Source organism: Mesoplodon bidens (assembly GCF_964165515.1).
Source record: "Mesoplodon bidens genome assembly, chromosome: 1".
NCBI classification, from domain to species: Eukaryota; Metazoa; Chordata; class Mammalia; order Artiodactyla; family Ziphiidae; genus Mesoplodon; species Mesoplodon bidens.
This window is the reverse complement of record NC_138176.1, coordinates 227,713,024-227,734,681: the sequence shown is the minus strand read 5'-3', so window position 1 is coordinate 227,734,681 and position 21,658 is coordinate 227,713,024. Positions and strand designations below refer to the sequence as shown.

The 21,658-nt window shown below is 37.9% G+C and overlaps 1 protein-coding gene across 5 annotated transcripts in view; it reads right to left on the bottom strand.

Annotated features, from left to right (window-relative positions):
- Positions 1–1,851: 1,851 nt before the first annotated feature.
- Positions 1,852–21,658, bottom strand: part of ARFIP1 (ARF interacting protein 1) — a 124,537-nt gene continuing 104,730 nt past the window's right edge. For all 5 annotated transcript variants that reach the window (XM_081238505.1, XM_081238504.1, XM_081238501.1 and 2 more), the window contains one exon: positions 1,852–3,723. In XM_081238505.1, the coding sequence (XP_081094631.1) occupies positions 3,568–3,723 (156 nt within the window). In that variant the 3' untranslated portion in view covers positions 1,852–3,567. The remainder of the gene's footprint in view (positions 3,724–21,658) is intronic.

Sequence of the window (21,658 nt, the reverse complement as noted above, 5' to 3'; positions counted from 1 at the left end):
TTTATCCACATAGTGCTTTAGTAGAAGAAATGATACTTTTGACACATTGATTTAATTATGCAGTTGAAACTGGAAGGATTTAAAGGGGAATTCATATATTTAGTTGCAAATACTCACCTGGCATTACATTTGGAGTTGGGAGTTGGCTAGGTCAGTTTAATGTTTTGGGGCCTTGTGAAAAAAAGGGCCTTAAACAGATAATCTGTAAGGAAACTTCTAGCTTCAACTCTATGGGATACACTTCAGTAACATCATCAGTGTGCTCTGAATATGGAAAAGATGCTGCTTAAAGTCTAGATTTCAGCTAAATTACTTCTATAAGCCCACGTCCCTCCTGGGCTCTAAGATTTTGGCAACTTTGGGATTATTAAATTAATTTAAAAAGGAAGTCATCAGACTGAGGTGGCTTTAATGCCTTAGTAGCCTACGTAAGCAAACCAATACTTCAGCCACAGATGCCTCAAACTTAAGAAATCAAAACCAAAGGACAACTAATCACAAACAGCCAACTAGGCTTTCCCAGATAATCAACCCTTAAGCTACAGTCAATCAAATGCTTTCCTTCCTTTGCACCCACCTCTTCTCTATAAAAGTCTCTCCCAACCCCAGCTCCTGCTGGTGGAGGGCTAACCACTTCCAGTTCGGTGCTGCCTGATTCAAATAGATTTTAAATATAAACTCAAAATTTTTAATATGCCTCAGTTTATCTTTTAACAGGATGAAGAGTTCAATTTCACAGGCTTGTTCTTCAGTGCATTTTTTTTCTTGAAAATTTTCTATTTTAATGAGAGAAAAGTTAGCCATTTCTACCTATCCTCTGCCCCACACCCCACAACTCCCCAAATCCTGATGGTTCAGCCTCTATCTTCTTGATGGTTTTCCCCTATCCACTTAAAACATTTATAAAATGATGTTCTGCTGACTATATGCATGGTGTCCTTTTATGTATACTGGCTTTAAAAATATGCTAAACAGGCACATGTATATAAATTGGCAAAATCTTTCTTGAAAGCCAACTGGCAATGCATAGTAAAGTCCTAAAAATGTGTATATACTTTGAGGGCTCATTTTCACTTTTGGAATCTAACCTAATGGAATAACCTGATAAGAGTGCACCTTAAAGGATATTCAAACTAGAGCTTACAATAGAAATAACTGGTAACTAAAGTATCTAATTTCAGGGGGATTTAGGGGGTCCCATGCAGTACTTATTGATTTGGGAAGTTATTTATTTTATCCTCCATTTTTGAGGTTATCTTCAAATTCTTTTCTACAAGGAATATGAGTTACTTTCCTAACAAAGTAAATATACCACTGGCTAATATGTTAATTTACTTATTTCTTTTGCACATGTACCCACTACTCAAAATCACTGATAATTTTAGTTTATTCTGAAAAATCATCAATCCATGAAACAATTGAGTTCCTTAGCTACAACTGTTATTGAAGTGTGTAAGAGTGGACATGTTCTGCTGCTCCCAAGAGATTCCAATTGAGGGAAAAGAGTAACTTACTGAAATAAAACAATTTTAAGTGACAGAAGCACCAGTTTTTGTCACTGTTTTTTGCGGTACGCAGGCCTCTCACTGTTGTGGCTTCTCCCGTTGCAGAGCACAGGCTCCGGACGCACAGGCTCAGCAGCCATGGCTCACGGGCCCAGCTGCTCCGCAGCATGTGGGATCTTCCCGGACCGGGGCACGAACCCATGTCCCCTGCATCGGCAGGCAGACTCTCAACCACTGCACCACCAGGGAAGCCCTTTGTCACTGTTTTTTAAAGAAAAATCACATGTCCTCATTTTTCCAAATAGTTGCTTCTTATTTTAAATTATGAAGAGTCAGAGGAATGAGGTACTGAAGCAAACACTTTTAATAAGAATACAAAATTCACACCAGAGGCACATTCTGGGGAATGTAAATGAACTATCACAAGTAGTAATTCTGCTGGAAGAATAAAATAAGGCTCTCTCAGAGTACAAATATACAGGAGGGAATGATTTAAAATAGGTTTATGATTTATAGTCACATTACATTGTGTTAAGCACTGAAAACAGGCATATTAATTAAAAAGCCAGCTAAATGGCATTTGAACATATATAACAAATCTTACAGTCCACAAAGTTTATGTATAACAGTAATTTTAAGTACTTCACTTCAACACAAAAGAAATGAACAGGAGAAGAGATACCTCTCAAAATATTAATTTATGTCTATGTCAAAAATCAAGAGAACTTATATTTTAAAAGGATTACATTACTGGTAACACCACACAGCAGACAGGCCGACCACGTAACACAAAACCAAAGGCACTGAGCAACTGAAACAGCACTGGCCCTTCCAGCCCCCTTCTTCTGGCTACCACCACACGGACCCACATCACCTTTCCTTTAATCAAATGAAAAGAAGTCCTCTGTCTTCCCATTCTGCAAAAGGAATGAAGAAAAACCAAACAGCAAATTCTAGAGTTGACTTCTCCATAAACCTTAAATGTGGCTTAACAAACACAAAGAAACTCAACATTTATACACAGTGCTCCTTTGCAAGGAAGTAACAGACACATCAAACATTATTTGAAAGGGGCTTCTTTATGGATTTATGTACATTGGTTGAATGAGAATTACTGTATCTGAGAAGGCACATATCTGTGATTTAAGGCTTAACCGGTATTGTTACACATAGAAGTCAATGAAAGCTGTCTAGGAATTCACTTCTGTCAAAGTGGAACTTACCCAAAAACTAGCTTTCCAAGCACAGAGTTCTACTCTAGAAACCATGGAGAATTTCTATTCCCAAGTCTACCTGTCAAAAAAATTCTCTTAAGCAGGTTTCATTATGAATCAAAGAAATGGCTAACATAAAGGCTCCATGACTTTGGGTGACGCAAATTCGTAAGTTCAAAAGCCTCACAGAAATGACAGTGTGATTCCTGCGTCTTTAAGAAAAAGTCTTAAACAAAATTATAATGGTACAGATTCATTTCTAAAAAGGCATCTGCCACAGCTCCACAAGCCAATCAGTCATTCACTAGAGCTGCCACCTCTCTGTGGATGCTGCAGGAACACCATATAATTTTACTCTGCAAAATAGTTTCTTTTTTCTTTAAGACAATACATGAAAACGAATCTCTTAAAGATATTTAATATCTTCATATATAAAATATCTGATGTTGATACAAATCATGTAAACCTCCCTTCGGAAAAGGTACAACTGGTCCTCATTTGCAGGACCCAAAACCTTGAATTTTTATCTTGTCAGTGCAAATCTATATTAAGTGTTTTCAAACTACAGAAATAGCCATCAACCCTCACAATACAAAAGGATTTCTCAAAAAGGAAAATTATTGTGTTTAGATTATAGAAATTATGTTTACATTAAAACCACCCACCTTCCCATAAAATTTAACAGTTCAATTGTTAAAGTATGAAAAAAGGGAAAAATTAAAGCTGTTTGTGCAAGAATCACTACAATCGTTGTCACCCTTTCCCTCTTCCCCCAACCCTGCTTAACTCTTATTAGGTTTGTTTAGAAATATAACAACGTGACTTTCTCTTTTTTTCCAGGTGCGATTTTACTGTTCTTCAAGCCAAGACGGGGTGTCCACTCCAGGATTTTTCAATTTGATATGGAACTGTTTAAGTGTCTGTTCAAGCTGCTTCTGATTCCCAGCAAAGTAAGCGGCAATGGCATTGTGGAAAAGGACCAGCTGATTGTGTAACACTTTAACCTGTGAACAGGGCAGAGTCACAAGACCGAGCATTAACACCAATGACAATGAAATATAAGGTGACTTATTACATGTCGTAATGAAAGAGCATATCTCTCCTCCAGAAAAGTTGTTTTGACAAAGTATTTCTCACACACCGATTGTACATTGCTTTGTAAAGTCACTGAACCTTCGATGAAGGTTCTTAACTTCCCTGAAGGGAACAGATCAGTTTAAGATGCTAAATATGTACTCTCTTAACCATTTTCAAACATTATTGAGCTTACTTTAATTAAACAAATCATTAGATCCCCCTTCAAACTAAGTATATTCAAAATCAAATTTTGAAGAGGCAAAATTATACATAAATAATTACTATATGATACATGCTCTATACCAAGTATGGACATCATTAAGGCCACACTTTACGTAAAACTGAGTAGGCTGGATACTTTTAAATACCGCACTTCTCTGCGAAGATTGAAGAAGGATGGCCAAGAGTTGCCCAGAAAGCCAATTAAAGTTCATAGGCCTCTCAGTTACTTTCAACTGCTTATTACTTCTAATGATATCAAGAGTTTATTGATTGATTTATTTATTGATTGATTGATTGCGGTACACGGGCCTCTCACTGTTGTGGCCTCTCCCGTTGTGGAGCACAGGCTCTGGATGCGCAGGCTCAGCGGCCATGGCTCACGGGCCCAGCCGCTCCGCGGCATGTGGGATCCTCCCGGACCGGGGCATGAACCTGTGTCCCCTGCATCGGCAGGCGGACTCTCAACCACTGCGCCACCAGGGAAGCCCAAGAGTATGTTTTAATCAGGTAACACTATCTCTATGACTCTTTTAAAAGAAATCAGCAAAGCATCAAAAAGAGTTTATGAATGAAGTGTTTCCTGAGGTCTTATTTATAACTGCAAATTGTTCAACAGTAAAGTATAAAATACACTCTAATTTACCCATCCAATGCAATATTCATTAAAACTGAGCTTTAATCATTTTTAATAATGTAAAAACATCTGATATATGATGCTAAGTGAAAAACTAGGATTATAACATATACGATGTGACACCTGTGTTCACTGTTAACATATATGACATGACACCTGTATTCACTGTTAACACACACATGCACAGTCTCTCTAGCCACTTCTTCGTCCATGTACCTCTATAAAGGAAATCACACTAATATATTTATAGTAGATATTTCTGATTTGTAAAGCCTTTATTTTAAAAATTAAAATGTTATAAAAATGGCATATGCTCAAGATTATAAAGTAAAATCTCCTGATCCACGCTGCATTTATTCTCTCCTCCTCGCCTGAGAGAAGCACTGTTAACATTTTATTGTGTATCCTTTGAGAAATTTTCTAGGCTTATATACAATATTTAAAAACATAAACGGATTGCACCATGCACACTTTCAGTAACAGATGTTTACTTAAAGTATCTTAGATAACTTTTTATTCCATTCATTTGTTCATTCAACAGACCTTAAGTACCTTCTAAGTGCCAGGCACTGTTCTAGGAGATACAGAAAGAAATTCCTTCCCTCACGAGCTTACAGTCTTGGGGTGGAAAAAGGAGGAGGTAGGCAGGAAACCAAATAAGTACTGACCCCAGGGAATGAGTATCTCAAGCCTTGCGAAGAAGCTGGGTTAACATTTAGGGCATCTGGAGCTGCTGATTCAACTAAAGCTGTTTAAGAAATAAAACGGATTTTTTTCCTCTTTCTCTGACAAAGATAAGAAAGTTTCTGGCAGGGAGATAGCTTAAAAGGGCCAGAGACTAAAAATGTCTGTACAAACTAAAAAAAATACCTTGAATTCACCTGGTCAGAAATTTAAGGCCTGCAACCTTCCTAAATGAAAACCTTTGGTACCAGGTACAAGGATGACCACAAAACCTGACGCATAACACTATGCACCAGGCACAGTACTAGGGACACGAGGATACAAGGCCAAAGCAGAGTGCAGTAAAAATGATGGTTCCTATGATACATGGGTAGTAAAAATACATCTTGTTAACTTAAAAAAAATAAAAAAGGCACTTGTGGGGAGAAGAGGGTTTCTTCAAGAAAGGTTGAAAGAGAACATCGGGATGGGAGAACTCTAACTCCCCTGCCCTCTGGGGTTGAGATAAGGCGGGGGGGTATATTTCAAAGGATGATGAACCTCCACCCAGGGGCAATTATTAAGGGAACAGGATAATGATAGGAAAAGCAGGTTTCTAGAAGGCAATTAGGAGGTGAGCAAAGTATATTATTATAATGACTGTTACAATAATGGCCCCAACCACCCCTCTCAATCCACACTCTTGGGGAGGCTTCTACAATGAAAATAAACTTGGCCTGTAACTTTAGAAAATGAGGCCTGATAAGCAAGGGCTGGCGCTCTGGGACTGGTGTCGCCACGTTGTGAGGAAGCCCTGTGTAGCCTCCCTTTGGGATGAAAACCCACGGGGACAGAGGCCCAGTCATTCCAGCTGCTCCCAGTGCCCAGCAGGCACTGTAGTTGAAAGTGAAACAGGAAGAATCCACCTATCCCATACCTAGGTAATGGTGGGAAATAATAAATCACTGGTGTAACAGGCCACAAAGTAGTGGGTGTTTCATTATGCAGCAAAAGAGGTGCATCCCTGAAAAAGGTTAAAGGGACTTCCCTGGTGGCACAGTGGTTAAGACTCCGTGCTCCCAATGCAGGGGGCCCGGGTTTGATCCCTGGTCAGGAAACTAGATCCCACATGCATACCACAACTAAGAGTTCACATGCCACAACTAAGGAGCTGGTGAGCCGCAACTAAGGAGCACACATGCTGCAACTAAATAAATATATAAAAAAATAAATGTTTATTATATAAAATAAAATAAAATAAAATAAAGGGACCTCCCTGGTGCCGCAGGGGTTAAGAATCTGCCTGCCAATGCAGGGGACATGGGTTCGATCCCTGGTGTGGGAAGATACCACATGCTGCGGAGCAACTAAGCCTGTGCGCCACAACTACTGAGCCTGTGCTCTAGAGCCCGTGAGACACAACTACTGAAGCCCGCACACCTAGAGCCAGTGCTCCACAACAAGAGAAGCCACCACAGTGAGAAGCCCGCGCACCGCAACGAAGAGTAGCCCCGGCTTGCTGCAACTAGAGAAAGCCTGCGTGCAGCAATGAAGACCCAACGCAGCCAAAAATAAATAAGTAAATAAATAAATTTATTTTTTTAAAAAAAGGAAAAGGTTAAGAATGTGCTTTCCTAGGAATAAATGAGGGTCTAGAAAACAATGAAAAGGAGGAAAATCAGAGGGAGGAGGACAGGCCTAGAATGAAGAAAGGCTAAAACATGGCTGTGATACAGGAGAGAAATTAATTGAGAAAGCAGCTAGGGAACAGAGACTCAAACAAACAAGCGACGCAAAACTGCTATTAACCAGGCCCAAGACCTAACTAAGTGCAGTTTAAGAGTACATACAGTAACTTTGAGAACTTTTACTTCCAATTTTCTGGGAAGAGGTGCATTAGGCATAGTTGATACTGGTCACAGCCTCCCCAAATTTTTATTTGTTATTCACCTAGGTCATTAGTAAAATATCCCCATTACTAGTACTGTTCTTTTATAGAAATTACCAGAAAGAGCTCTGGAATCAGAAGGCACGCGTGCCAGTCCCAGCTGTACCACTTCCCAGTTTTCTTTGTGACACCAGGCACGGGTTACTTCTAACTTCACTGGCCAAGGTCTTTATCCGTTTATCAGGGATGCCATTACCAAACTGCATTTGTAGTGCTGTTGTAAGGGTTAAATGAAATGAGATACTACCTAGCACAGTGTCTGACACAGGATAAGTACTCATTCGATTTCAGCGGAATTTAAGTTTACCTAGTTGATGGTTAAACCTTCAAACAACATTGACTTTTTTTAGTAAAATAGAATTTCATTTATTTAGAACCCTCTGATTTGGAACTTGTAAGAAGTAAGATTGTGATACTGTGATTTACAATGAGAAGTAAATATTTGCTCTTCATCCCATTCCAGGCACAGAGCTCCTAAAACCCTTGTTAATTTCCTAAGTGATAAGAGCCTAGGAAGCATCTTCTGTTGTAATATTTGGTCTCTGGTTCTGTTCCTGAAATAGCCCCAGAGCTATTAAAGGTGAATAGAGTGTCTTCTGTTATTCACAACAAGCCCTTTTCAACGGCACCTGCCTTTATGTTAATGAGAAGATTTTTGGAAAGCCCCTAGATAACCACAGCTTGGGGCTGGTTGCCAGGGGAACTAAATTGTGATTAGAGAGTGGGAATTTTCACCCTCACCCCCACCAACCTCAGGACAACGACTTAATCAGCTGTGCCTATGCAATGAAGCCTCCATAAAAATCCCTACAGTGGGGGGTTTGGACAGCTTCTGGGTTGGCTGACCCATCCACAAGCCAGGAGGGTGGTGCACCCCAAGCCCAATGTGGACAGAAGCTCTTGTGCTGAGGACCCTTCCAGACCTTGCCCTATGGACCTCTGCGTCTGTATCCTTTAATATTTTTTGTAATGAACTGGTAATATAATAAGTAAACTGTTTCCTGAGCACTGTGAGCTGCTCTAGGAAATGACTGAAGCTGAGAAGGGGGTTGTGGGAACCTTCGACTTAAAGCTGGTTGGTCAGAAGCACAGGTGATGACCTGGACTTTCGAATGGTGTCTAAAGGTGGTGGTGAGGGGGGTCCACAGTGTCAGAAGTGAACCGAATTGTAGGACACCCAGCTAGTGTCCAGAAGATCAGAGACTTGGTCTGTGTGGGAGAAAAACCCCACACACATCTGATGTCAGAGAAGTGCTGTGAGTGAAACAAGAAATATAGAGTTTTTTCCTTTTCAAAGATAGAAGCTGATGTGAAGTCTACCTTCGCACAGTGAAAAAAAGGTGTGTGCTAAGCCAATAAATTTTGTTGACAAGAGTGCATGAACACGGTTTATCAACACTGCCTGCCTTGACAAGGCCTTCAATCCAAGGGCAGAGATGCTGCAGAAGGAATTCCTCTGCCTAATGGATCACCTCAGAAGAACCTTTAAGGGTCCCTTTACAACCCCATGATTCTGTGCTTCTAAAATGAACACATTTTTCAAGCAACAAGAAGGCACCTAATTTCTGCCAAATTATTCACTGGTTAGCACCATTCAAGTTAACAGTATTACACTAAAAATTTGTTCAACCATTCTTAATACAGACTTCCACTAATTCATATTGACTTCTTTCTCTATGTCTAGACAGAAAAGTTTTGCATTGCAATCACTTTTAAAACAAGCTTTAAAATGATAAACTGATTTGTGTTAAGTGTCTACTAAGAAAAGGTCAAATTATGCTAATTAAAGTTATAACCAGTGTTCACCTTACATGAATGGAGTTTGATTTCAGGACCAAATCTCTTTCCTGTAGTCACTAGAGTCAATGAAAATTACAGCTAGAAAAAAGAAGTAAAGTAAATTATTACAGGCTAGTTCGCATCTGATTCCTATTCACATAAAAATGTTTTCTAAAACTGACCTGTTCTCAGTAACCTCTGCCAGTGTGAATGAGTTTCAGGTCTCTTCTGGAGAACAGACTGTCAAAGACTGGTCAAAGGAGAGCTCTGAGGGCAGTGCGTTTTGACAGAAGGGTGGAAAAGTTTCCAGATGACCTTAGGTATGAAATAACTTCTTCAAGATAAAAAGTCATAGATTATGACGAAAAGATCGATAAATTCAATGACTCTGAATTTTAGAATTTCTATTCACTCAAAGATTGAAAAGACAAGTTACAAACTGGGGAGAGGGATCTGCATTACAGGGGCTGACGAAGGGTACACATCTAGAAAATGTGAAGACCTCCTATACACTGAGAACCCAATTAAAAAGAGCAAATAACATGAATGCCATTTTACAGCAGAGGAAACAGGAGTGGCCATTTAAATCTGAAAGGACTTCCAGTCTCATTAGAAAACAGGAAAATGCAAATTTAGACTGATGTGGGATGGTATTTTTTACCCTCTACATTAGAAAGACTTAATAAGAGCTCTTATACACTGCTGATCAGTGTATAAATTTGTAAAACTACTTTTGAAAAGTTTGGCATTAACTAGTAAAATGAAAGATGAATATATCCTATGGAACAGTAAATTAAGATACAGATATAATGATATATATGTCTCTTTATATACATATATCGACATATCTATATCTGTATCTATTTCTCTTTCTCTCTCTATATATAAAGGCATTCCAGCCCCTAGAGTAATGCCCAACACCAGATCCATGGTAATATTTATTGAGTGAATGAATGTAAGTAACATTTTAGGTGTGGTATTTTTTTTCTCTGAATATATCTTTATATATAAAATAGATAACCAGCCTGCTCCCTACATAAGCCCTATTCTGAGTTTTCTTTTTTTGAATTTATTTTTTATACAGCAGGTTCTTATTAGCTATCCATTTTATACATATTAGTGTATACACATCAATCCCAATCTCCCAACTCATCCCACCACCACCATCCCCCTGCCACTATCCCCCCTTGGTGTCCATACATTTGTTCCCTACATCTGTGTCTCTACTTCTGCCCTGCAAACCAGTTCATCTGTACTATTTTTTTAGGTTCCACATATATGTGTTAATATACAATATTTGTTTTTCTCTTTCTTACTTCACTCTGTATGACAGACTCTAGATCCATCCATGTCTCTACAAATGACCCAATTTCGTTACTTTTTATGGCTGAGTAATATTCCATTGCATATATGTACCATATCTTCTTCATCCATTCATCTGTCGATGGGCATTTAGGTTGCTTCCATGACCTGGCTATTGTAAACAGTGCTGCAGTGAACACTGTGGTACATGACTCTTTTTGAATTATGGTTTTCAGAGGGTATATGCCCAGTAGTGGCTGTATCAATTTACATTCCCACCAACAGTGCAAGAGGGTTCCCTTTTCTCCACACACTCTCCAGCATTTGTTGTCTGTAGATTTTCTGATGATGCCCATTCTAACTGGTGTGAGGTTGATACCTCATTGTAGTTTTGATTTGCATTTCTCTAATAATTACTGATGTTGAGCAGCTTTTCATGTGATTCTTGGCCATCTGTATGTCTTCTTTGGAGAAATGTCTATTTAGGTCTGCTGCCCATTTTTGGATTGGGTTGTTTGCCTTTTAAATATTGAGCTGCATGAGCTGTTTATATATTTTGGAAATTAATCATTTGTCTGTTGATTCGTTTGCAAATATTTTCTCCCATTCTGAGGGTTGTCGTTTTGTCTTGTTTGTAGTTTCCTTTGCTTTGCAAAACGTTTTAAGTTCCATTAGGTCCCATTTGTTTATTTTTGTTTTTACTTCCATTACTCTGGGAGGTGGATCAAAAAAGATCTTGCTGTGATTTATGTCAAAGAGTGTTCATCCTTTGTTTTCCTCTAAGAGTTTTACAGTGTCTGGCCTTACATTTAGGTCTTTAATGCATTTTGAGTTTATTTGTGTGTATGGTGTTAGGGAGTGTTCTAATTTCATTCTTTTACATGTAGCTGTCCAGTTTTCCCAGCACCACTTATTGAAGAGACTGTCTTTTCTCCATTGTTTATCCTTGCCTCCTTTGTCATAGATTAGTTGACCATAGGTGTGTGGGTTTCTCTCTGGGCTTTCTATCTGGTTCCATTGATCTATATTTCTGTTTTTGTGCCAGTACCATATTGTCTTGATTACTGTAGCTTTGTAGTATAGTCTGACGTCAGGGAGTCTGATTCCTCCAGCTCCGTCTTTTTCCCTCAAGACTGCTTTGGCTATTCGGGGTCTTTTGTGTCTCCATACAAATTTTAAGATTTTTTGTTCTAGTTCTGTAAAAAATGCCACTGGTAATTTGATAGGGATTGCATTGAATCTGTAGATTGCTTTGGGTAGTATAGTCATTTTCACAATATTGATTCTTCCAATCCAAGAACATGGTATATCTCTCCATCTGTTTGTATCATCTTTAATTTCTTTCACTAGTGTCTTATAGTTTTCCACATGCAGGTATTTTGTCTCCCTAGGTAGGTTTATTCCTGGGTATTTTATTCTTTTTGTTGCAATGGTAAATGGGAGTACTTCCTTAATTTCTCTTTCAGATTTTTCATCATTAGTGATAGGAAGGCAAGAGATTTCTGTGCATATTAATTTGATTTCCTGCAACTTTACCAGATTCATTGATTAGCTCTAGTGGTTTTCTGGTGGCATCTTTAGGATTCTCTATGTATAGTATCATGTCATCTGCAAACAGTGACAGTTTTACTACTTCTTTTCCAATTTGTATTCCTTTTATTTCTTTCTCTTCTCTGACTGCCATGGCTAGGACATCCAAAACTATGTTGAATAGTAGTGGCGAGACTGGACATCGTCATCTTGTTCCTGATCTTGGAGGAAATGCTTTCAGTTTTTCACCATTGAGAATGATGTTTGCTCTGGGTTTGTCATATATGGCTTTTATTATGTTGAGGTAGGTTCCCTCTGTGCCCACTTTCTGGAGAGTTTTTATCATAAATGGGTGCTAAATTTTGTCAACAGCTTTTTCTGCATCTTTTGAGATGATCATATGGTTTTTATTCTTCAATTTGTTAATATGGTGTATCACATTGATTGATTTGCATATATTGAAGAAGCCTTGCATCCCTGGGATAAATCCCACTTGATCATGGTGTATGATCCTTTTAATGTGTTGTTGGATTCTGTTTGCTAGTATTTTGTTGAGGATTTTTGCATCTATATTCATCAGTGAAATTGGTCTGTAATTTCCTTTTGTTGTAGTATCTTTGTCTGGTTTAGGTATCAGGGTGATGGTGGCCTCATAGAATGAGTTTGGGAGTGTTCCTTCCTCTGCAATTTTTTGGAAGAGTTTGAGAAGGATGGGTGTTAGCTCTTCTCTAAATATTTGATAGAATTCACCTGTGAAGCCATCTGGTCCTGGACTTTTGTTTGTTGGAGGATTTTTCATCACACTTTCAATTTCATTACTTGTGATGGGTCTGTTCATATTTTCTGTTTCTTCCTGGTTCAGTCTGGGAAGGTTATACCTTTCTAAGAATTTGTCCATTTCTTCTAGGTTGTCCATTTTATTGGCATAGAGTTGCTTGTAGTAGTCTCTCAGGATGATTTGTATTTCTGCAGTGTCTGTTGCAACTTTTCCTTTTTCATTTCTAATTCTATTGATTTGAGTCCTCTCCCTCTTTTTTTTTTGTCTGGTACACGGGCCTCCTACTGTTGTGGCCTCTCCCGTTGCGGAGCACAGGCTCCGGACGCACAGGCTCAGCGGCCATGGCTCACGGGCCTAGCCGCTCCGCGGCATGTGGGATCTTCCCGGACCGGGGCACGAACCCGTGTCCCCTGCATCAGCAGGCGGACTCTCAACCACTGCGCCACCAGGGAAGCCCCCCTCCCTCTTTTTCTTGATGAGTCTGGCTAATGGTTTATCAATTTTGTTTATTTTCTCAAAGAACCAGCTTTTAGTTTTATTCATCTTTGCTATTGTTTTCTTTGTTTTTATTTCATTTATTTCTGCATTTGATCTTTATGATTTCTTCTGCTAACTTTGGGTTTTGTTTTTTCTTCTTTCTCTAGTTCCTTTAAGTGTAAGGTTAAATTGTTTGAGATTTTTCTTGTTTCTTGAGGTAGGCTTGTATTGCTATAAATTTCCCTCTCAGAACTGGTTTTGCTGCATCCCATAGGTTTTGGGTCATTGTGTCTTTGTCGTCATTTGTCTCTAGGTATTTTTTGATTTCCTCTTTGATTTCTTCAGTGATCTCTTGGTTATTTAGTAATGTATTGTTTAGTCTCCATGTGTTTGTGTTTTTACGTTTTTTCGTTGTAATTGATTTCTAATCTTATAGCGTTGTGGTCAAAAAGATGCTTGATATGATTTCAATTTTCTTAAATTTACTGAGCCTTGATTTTTGACCCAAAATGTGATCTATCCTGGAGAATGTTCCATGTGCACTTGAGAAGAAAGTGTAATATGCTGTTTTTGGATGGAATGTCCTATAAATATCAATTAAATCTATCTGGTCTATTGTGTCATTTAAAGCTTCTGTTTCTTTATTTATTTTCATTTTGGATGATCTGTCCATTGGTGTAAGTGAGGTGTTAAAGTCCCCCACTATTATTGTGTTACTGTCTGTTTCCTCCTTTATACCTGTTAGCAGTTGCCTTATGTATTGAGGTGCTCCTATGTTGGGTGCATATATATTTATAATTGTTGTATCTTCTTCTTGGATTGATCCCTTGATCATTATGTAGTGTCCTTCCTTGTCTCTTGTAACATTCTTTATTTTAAAGTCTATTTTATCTGATATGAGTTTGCTACTCCAGCTTTCTTTTGATTTCCATTTGCATGGAATATCTTTTTCCATCCCCTCACTTTCAGTCTGTATGTGTCCCTAGATCTGAAGTGGGTCTCTAGTAGACAGCATATATATGGGTCTTCTTTTTGTATCCATTCAGCTATCCTGTGTCATTTGGTTGGAGCATTTAATCCATTCATATTTAATGTAATTATCAATATGTATGCTCCTATTACCATTTTCTTAATTGTTTTGGGTTTGTTTTTGTAGGTCCTTTTCTTCTCTTGTGCTTCCCACTTAGAGAAGTTACTTTAGCATTTGTTGTAGAGCTGGTTTGGTGGTGCTGATTTCTCTTAGCTTTCACTTGTCTGTAACGCTTTTGATTTCTCCATCAAATCTGAATGAGATCCTTGCCGGGTAGAGTAATCTTGGTTGTAGGTTCTTCCGTTTCATCAGTTTAAATATATCATGCCACTCCCTTCTGGCTTGTAGAGTTCCTGCTGAGAAATCAGCTGTTAACCTTATGGGAGTTCCCTTGTATGTTTTTTTTCATTTTTCCCTTGTTGGTTTCAATAATTTTTCTTTGTCTTTAATTTTTGTCAGTTGGATTACTATGTGTCTTGGTGTGTTTCTCTTTGGATTTATCCTGCCTGGGACTCTCTGCACTTCCTGGACTTGGGGGCTATTTCCTTTCCTATGTTAGGGAAGTTTTCAACTTTAATCTTTTCAAATATTTTCCCAGGTCCTGTCTCTCTCTTCTCCTTCTTGGACCCTTATAATATGAGTGTTGTTACATTTAATGTTGTCCCAGAGGTCTCTTAGGCTGTCTTCATTTCTGTTCATTCTTGTTGTTTATTCTCTTCTGCAGCTGTGAATTCCACCATTCTGTCTTCCAGGTCACTTATCCGTTCTTCTGCCTCATTTATTCTGCTACTGATTCCTTCTAGTGTATTTTTCATTTCAGTTATTGTATTGTTCATCTCTGTTTGTTTGTTCTTTAATTCTTCTAGGTCTTTGTTAAACATTTCTTGCAGCTCCTCGATCTTTGCCTCCATTCTTTTTCCAAGGTCCTGGATCATCTTCACTATCATTATTCTGAATTCTTTTTCTGGAAGTTTGCCTATCTCCACTTCATTTAGTTGTTTTTCTGGGGTTTTATCTTGTTCCTTCATCTGGTATATAGCCCTCTGCCTTTTCATCTTTCCTATCTTTCTGTGAATGTGGTTTTTGTTCCACAGGCTGCAGGATTGTAGTTCTTCTTGCTTCTGCTGTCTGAGGCTATCTAAGAGGCTTGTGCAAGTTTCCTGCCTATTCTGAGTTTTGCTTATCATCCCTATTGTTTTTTCCTTTGTAAAAAATTATATATATACATATAGGCTGTGTTTGGTCCCACGGCATGTTATCTAGTTTCTCCTATTGGGAGAAAATATGTGCAAAACATATCTGGCAAAGAACCTGATGCTAGAATATACAAAAAATTCTTACAAATGAATAAGGAAATGACAAACCCAATGAAAAAATGGGGAAAAAATCTGAACAGGCATTTCACCAAAGAAAATATACAGATGGCAAATAAGCACATGAAATGACCAACATCTTTATTTATTAGGGAAATTCCAATTTAAACCACAATGAGGTCTACTACACATCCACCAATGGCTAAAATGAAAGGTTAACCATACCTTATTGGTGAGGATGTGGAGCAAATTGGTCTCTCATATACTATTGGTGGAAATGTTAAATGGTATAACAATTTTGGAAAAGTTTGCCAGTTTCTTAAAAAGTTAAACATGCACCTACTATTCCCATGTGTTTGTATACATACAACCCAGCTATTCCACAACTAGGTACTGACATGAGAGGAATGCATTACATATATTGTTTTGTGTATATACCAAATACTTTTTTAAAAAGAAAAAAAAGGAAAATAATGAAGCTTCATGACTTGTTTCAAATGTAGTATAAAAAATAAAGACTATAAATGAGTAGATAGATTTAAAAATGAAACTAAATTAGAAAGTTTCAAATAATCTTCCTAGTTTCTAATTCTCCCTAAAGCCATAAGTCAGTTCTGTTTATAATCGAGACTTTCACCTTTGCTTGTAGATTCTAAAAGTAATACACTTCAGAGAATTCAAGGAAAACTCCTATCTGGCCCTAAAATATGATGTTACAATCCTTACAAACTGGTATGTGATGCATTTTGATTCTTTGGAAAGCACCCGTAAGTAAAATTTCCTTCTCTAAAATGACATTTCCCTGATTAGGAACAAAGCAAATCTACCACAAATAAACCATTTATTAACTTTCTATTTTCTATGTCCATTAAGTAGATAATCTTTTTCTTTGCCTGTAGAGACTCTTGTTAACTGCAGAAGGAGGCTGATATAGTTGAAGGAGAATGAAAGATTCAGGAAAATTGGGCTCAACTCCCATTTCTGCCTCAAGTTAACCATATGAACTCTCTTCATTTGCATAATGAAGAAACTGAGAGTAAGATCATTTTTATGGTTCCTTTCTACTAAAACTTTCTGAGAAAACTGCTTTCTAAATAGAGGTACACATATATTTGGAAACTCAAATGGCTCTGAAAAAGCCGTTCTGCTGAAAGGCTTTCTTTCAGTAGAAAAACATTATTTCTATTTATTTTTAAGGACAGAAACTGGCACTTCTATTAGAGATGTATTAAATTTAGCTGGAAGTTTATGTACCAGTTTATAAACACTCTTCCCTGTTATTGAGTTATTTTTTAAGGTTTTCATGGTAGTAACCTACTTGAGTCACAGAGTAATTTTCCACCTACTAGTATTATTTGGCCCTCCTTGTTTCCAATTTCAGATGACCCTTGGCTCCTGGAGCAACAGAGCAACTAAAGGGCTTCTGTATTTTTCATATGAAATTCTAATAATTTTTAGAAATAGGTTCTAACTAATTACTCCTTTTCAGACCACAAAAAATTTTTGACTTGAATTTTAACTCCCAGTGTTTTAGAACTTGGAGAAGACAAGGACCTCCCTGGTGGTGCAGAGGTTAAGACTCCACACTCCCAGTGCAGGGGGCCCGGGTTCAATCCCTGGTCAGGAAACTAGATCCCACATGCATGCTGCAACTAGGAGTTCGTATGCCACAACTAAGGAGCCCATGAGCTGCAACTAAGGAGTCCACCTGCCACAACTAAGACCTGATGCAACCAATAAATAAATAAAATAAATATTAAAAAACAAAAAGAATTGGAGAAGACAGTAAAAGAGCACAGGATTTGATTCACGTACTGAACTGCAGAGAGCGGTTACAATGGCCTAGAAAGTTAGAGAGTCAGAAAGAAAGTGGGAAGGGCATCACACAACTTTTAGCTAACCCCACTGCTGTCAACACAAGTCAGAGTTCACACCCCCTGACAGTCGACAAACCTAACACAGAGACACACTTCTTCTTGTAGCTGAGGGAAGCTTGGGAGCCCACCACCCAAGCCTCAAAACGGGGCCATTAGCTGTACTTAAAATGGTCCCCCACTACCCAGTGAAACTTAATCCATGGGAAATAAAGGAAAGAGGATGCTTTTTAGGACTGAATTCTAGTTTTCACAACAAAATAATACAATACCCATTTTCACAAAAACATTCTCTTGGTAACTGTGAGAAGGTTGATGTGTAAAAGCCTTTTAAAGTATCTGCACTTCAGAGAAGTTCCTGGAATAAAGAGAGCCTCTGGGGAGTCACAGCTTTTCAATTATAATTATGGAAATAAAATATAAAATTTCATTGTCACTTTAATCTCAGAAGCTGTTTCATACCAAAACAGACCACTTATCTCATTTTTCTATTAGCACTGATTATGTAAGTGTTATCCTAGTATGAGTTTTAGTTCTGGTAGTAGTCTTCAAAATCAGATGCAAATTTAAATAACAATGGTAAGTTGACTCTTTTATCTAATCAAACCATTACTAAATCAAAAATGAAGGTAAATTAAAATAAACGAATAAATCAGTTCTCAACAGGAGTATACTTTCTAAATTAAATGAATTAAAAACTTAGAATAGTTTGCTTTTCTACTTATTTTTTTCTCTTAAAAAATTTTTTTTTCTATTTTTTTACTCTAATTATTATTATTATTACGTTCGGCCATGCCACGCAGCATGCAGAACTTCCCCGCCCAGGGATCAAACCCACACCCCCTGCACTGGAAGCACGGAGTCTCAACCACTGGACCACCAGGGAAGTCCAATCTCCGTTTATTTTTGACTGATTTTAATTTGCACTAGGGTCTGTACTCATATAATGTATTCAATGCAGCTTTGACTGATAGGCTACAAAGAATCTTCAGAATGCTTTGGTTATTAAGTAAATACAAATCATTACCAATAGAGGAAACATTAAGAAACATTAGAAAAGCAGTTGCAGTACAATTTTAAAGGTAATTTTTGTAACCTTGGTAATGATACTGTGCTGTTGCCACTATATATAATACGCAGTTTTAACAAGACTTAAAAGTATTATTTTAAGTATGGGGCTTGTCTATCAGGTTCACTTTACTAGGCGATCTGGCTTTTTTATAAAGATCAGTCTGGGAGGGCTTCCCTGGTGGCGCAGTGGTTAAGAATCCGCCTGCCAATGCAGGGGACATGGGTTCGAGCCCTGGTCTGGGAAGATCCCACATGCTGTGAAGCAGCTAAGCCCGTGTGCCACAAATACTGAGCCTGCGCTCTAGAGCCCGTGACCCACAACTACTGAAGCCTGTGCGCCTTGAGCCCATGCTCCGCAACAAGAGAAGCCACTGCAATGAGAAGCCCGTGCACTGCAACGAAGAGTAGCCCCCGCTCGCCGCAACTAGAGAAAGACCACACACAGCAACGAAGACCCAACACAGCCAAAAATAAAAGTAAATAAAATAAATTTAAAAAAAGAAAAAAGATCAGTCTGGGAAAGATTCTGGTTTCTCAAGTAGAACTGGCTTGAGGAGAAAGATGAAGAACATAAGGTGGGGGGAAAAAGGTCAAACCCTGCTTTTAGGAGAAGGGTAAAAGCCAAAATGTTGGAGGAAATATTTTAGGGTCATTACACTTTTTCAATTTACTTCTATATTTATGCTATGAAATCATGAGAAGTGATAAGCATACAGTATCAAAGAAACAGCCAAGCATTTTTGGTAGACTATTCTTTGATATGGTGGGTGACACTAACTTTTGTGAAGCACTTTCTGTGTGACAGGTAATATGTCACCCTTACATCTTACATCTTCTGTTCTCTCCATGTTATCATTAAAAAAAAATATATAGACTCAGAAAGTTAAGTAACTCACCTAAGTTTTAGACAGGTAGGAAGCAGATAGGCTGGATTTGGGGAACTTAGGAATGTTTATTCCAAGACTGGTCCATGTTCTTTCACCTATTCTAACCTGCCTCTATTCTACATTTTAGAAAGCTTTTAAACAAAGTTTGAAACAAACAAAAGAAGGTATAACAGATCAGTTAAAGGAAGGGTAGAAATGTAGAAAAGATATATTTAAACCTCCTTCCTATTTTGTCTCTGGTCCTGAAGTTGCATTTAAACAGCCTCAGGACAAGGATCTAATGCAAGGGTTGGAACAGATAAAAGTTAATTTTTTTCTAAAATTATGAAGAATAATGCAATATTAAACTTTCATATAATAAAAAACTTTCATATAATCTTTCCATAATTACAGAGCAGGGAGAAAAATCTATATTGAGCTATTTATGTATGTTATCTCCTAACTTTAAAAAGGTTTAAAGTGGTTATAAGGATAAATAAAACATGACAGAAAAGCAGATTTAAAATAGGAGAAGACAGAGGTAATATTTCCTGTGGTGAGATGATGACAGATTTGACCAACTTTGAAAACCTAACATCAGAAACAGAGTAATTTAGAAACATGCTAAATCACTGTGAACTCAATTACTAAGAACTTTCATAAAGACCTACCAAACAGTGAGCAACTCAGATCAGACACAAGCAAAACCACTATAGCAACATCTGGTGAATGACCGAAAATATACCATACAATACTTTAACTGTTAAAGGGCAAAACAAACTTCAGCACTGACTAATGAGACACAGAGACAAGCTGAGGTTTTAAACAGAAACTGGGTAAGAGAAATTTAAGAGCAGAACTGATAGATGATGTCAAGTGGATCACACTGAAAACTTTCTCCTGCTGATACAGCATGTATCAACAAGATAAACACCACTCACAAAGTTATTGACTAAAAAACTTAAAGTGTTATTTCATAGGCATCAAAACCATAAAAAAGTACTTTATTTCTACCAAATGAACTTTTTTCCAAATCAAATTTAGATTACATGCCTTTTTATCAAAGACACTGAAGTAATTTTTTTAAATGAGGTAATTTCTAGTTAAAAAAGCTATTAGTTTGAATATATTTACAATTGTTAAGTTCTTCAAAGTACTTATTGGCTCTTCCAGTAATTATATAAAATAGGGCTTTATATTAAGTGTACAACAATACTGGGGCAGTACCTTGGCTTAAACATGAAAAGAAAAGCTGGAACAAAATCATTCTTTCTTTTTTTAAAAAAATTAATTAATTAATTAATTTATTTATTTTTGGCTGTGTTGTGTCTTCCTCGTGGTGCACAGGCTTCTCATTGTCGTGGCTTCTCTTGTTGCGGAGCACAGGCTCTAGGTACGCAGGCTTCAGTAGTTGTGGCCCATGGGCTCAGTAGTTGTGGCTCACAGGCTCTAGAACTCAGGCTCAGTAGTTGTGGTGCAGGGGCTTAGTTGCTCCACAGCATGTGGGATCTTCCCAGGTCAGGGCTCGAACACATGTCCCTTGCATTGGAAGGCTGATTCTTAACCACTGCGCCACCAGGGAAGCCCACAAAATCATTCTTTAGTAAGAAGTCTCCAACCACTGACATGTAAAGAATTAATTCCTTTCTTTACTCCCAACTATTTAAAAATGTATAATGATATGCTTTCTCTGCCCATCATTGATCTTTTTCCAGTAAGTAAGAAACCAGAAGAGTAACAGCAGGAATGTATACCTGTCTTGGCCTTTTATTAGGTTTGTGAAGTATAATTTTATTACTTTGTAATAGCTTCGGAAATGTTTGTCATGAAAGCAGCTACCAGCTGAAAAAGAGAAGCACTATCAGAAATATGGGAGTGGGCACTGGGAAGGGAGTGAGAAAAAGGAGAGACAAATATGGGGGTGGAAGGATAGATTTTATTTTTCTGACTCACTGGGATGGTTTCAACAAATCACTGACAAGTGGGTTTTTAAAAAAAAGCATCCTATGAGTTAAGAATGGCAGTTTTGTTTTGAAAAGAAGATAACTGATGAAACGCAATCTGTAAACTCCAGTAACAGTGAGTCACAGCACCACGCCTTATCATTTTTTATCCAATGGTACATAAAAATTCTCAACACACAAGTTTTCTCACCCTTAGCAAAAATGCCTGTGGCCCTTCTGTTCTATGGCTTACCATGTTAGCTAACTCCCTGTCCTCACCTTTCCCTCCAAGAGCTCCAGGTTTAGATGTGACCAACATGGCTTCTGTTTTCCAACGTTATCTCCAATCTTTTCCCTCCAAGCCTTTCTTGGAGCAGCCTTATAACATCATTTACTTAACTAAAAGCAGGGCTATGGAGTCAAGCAGATCTA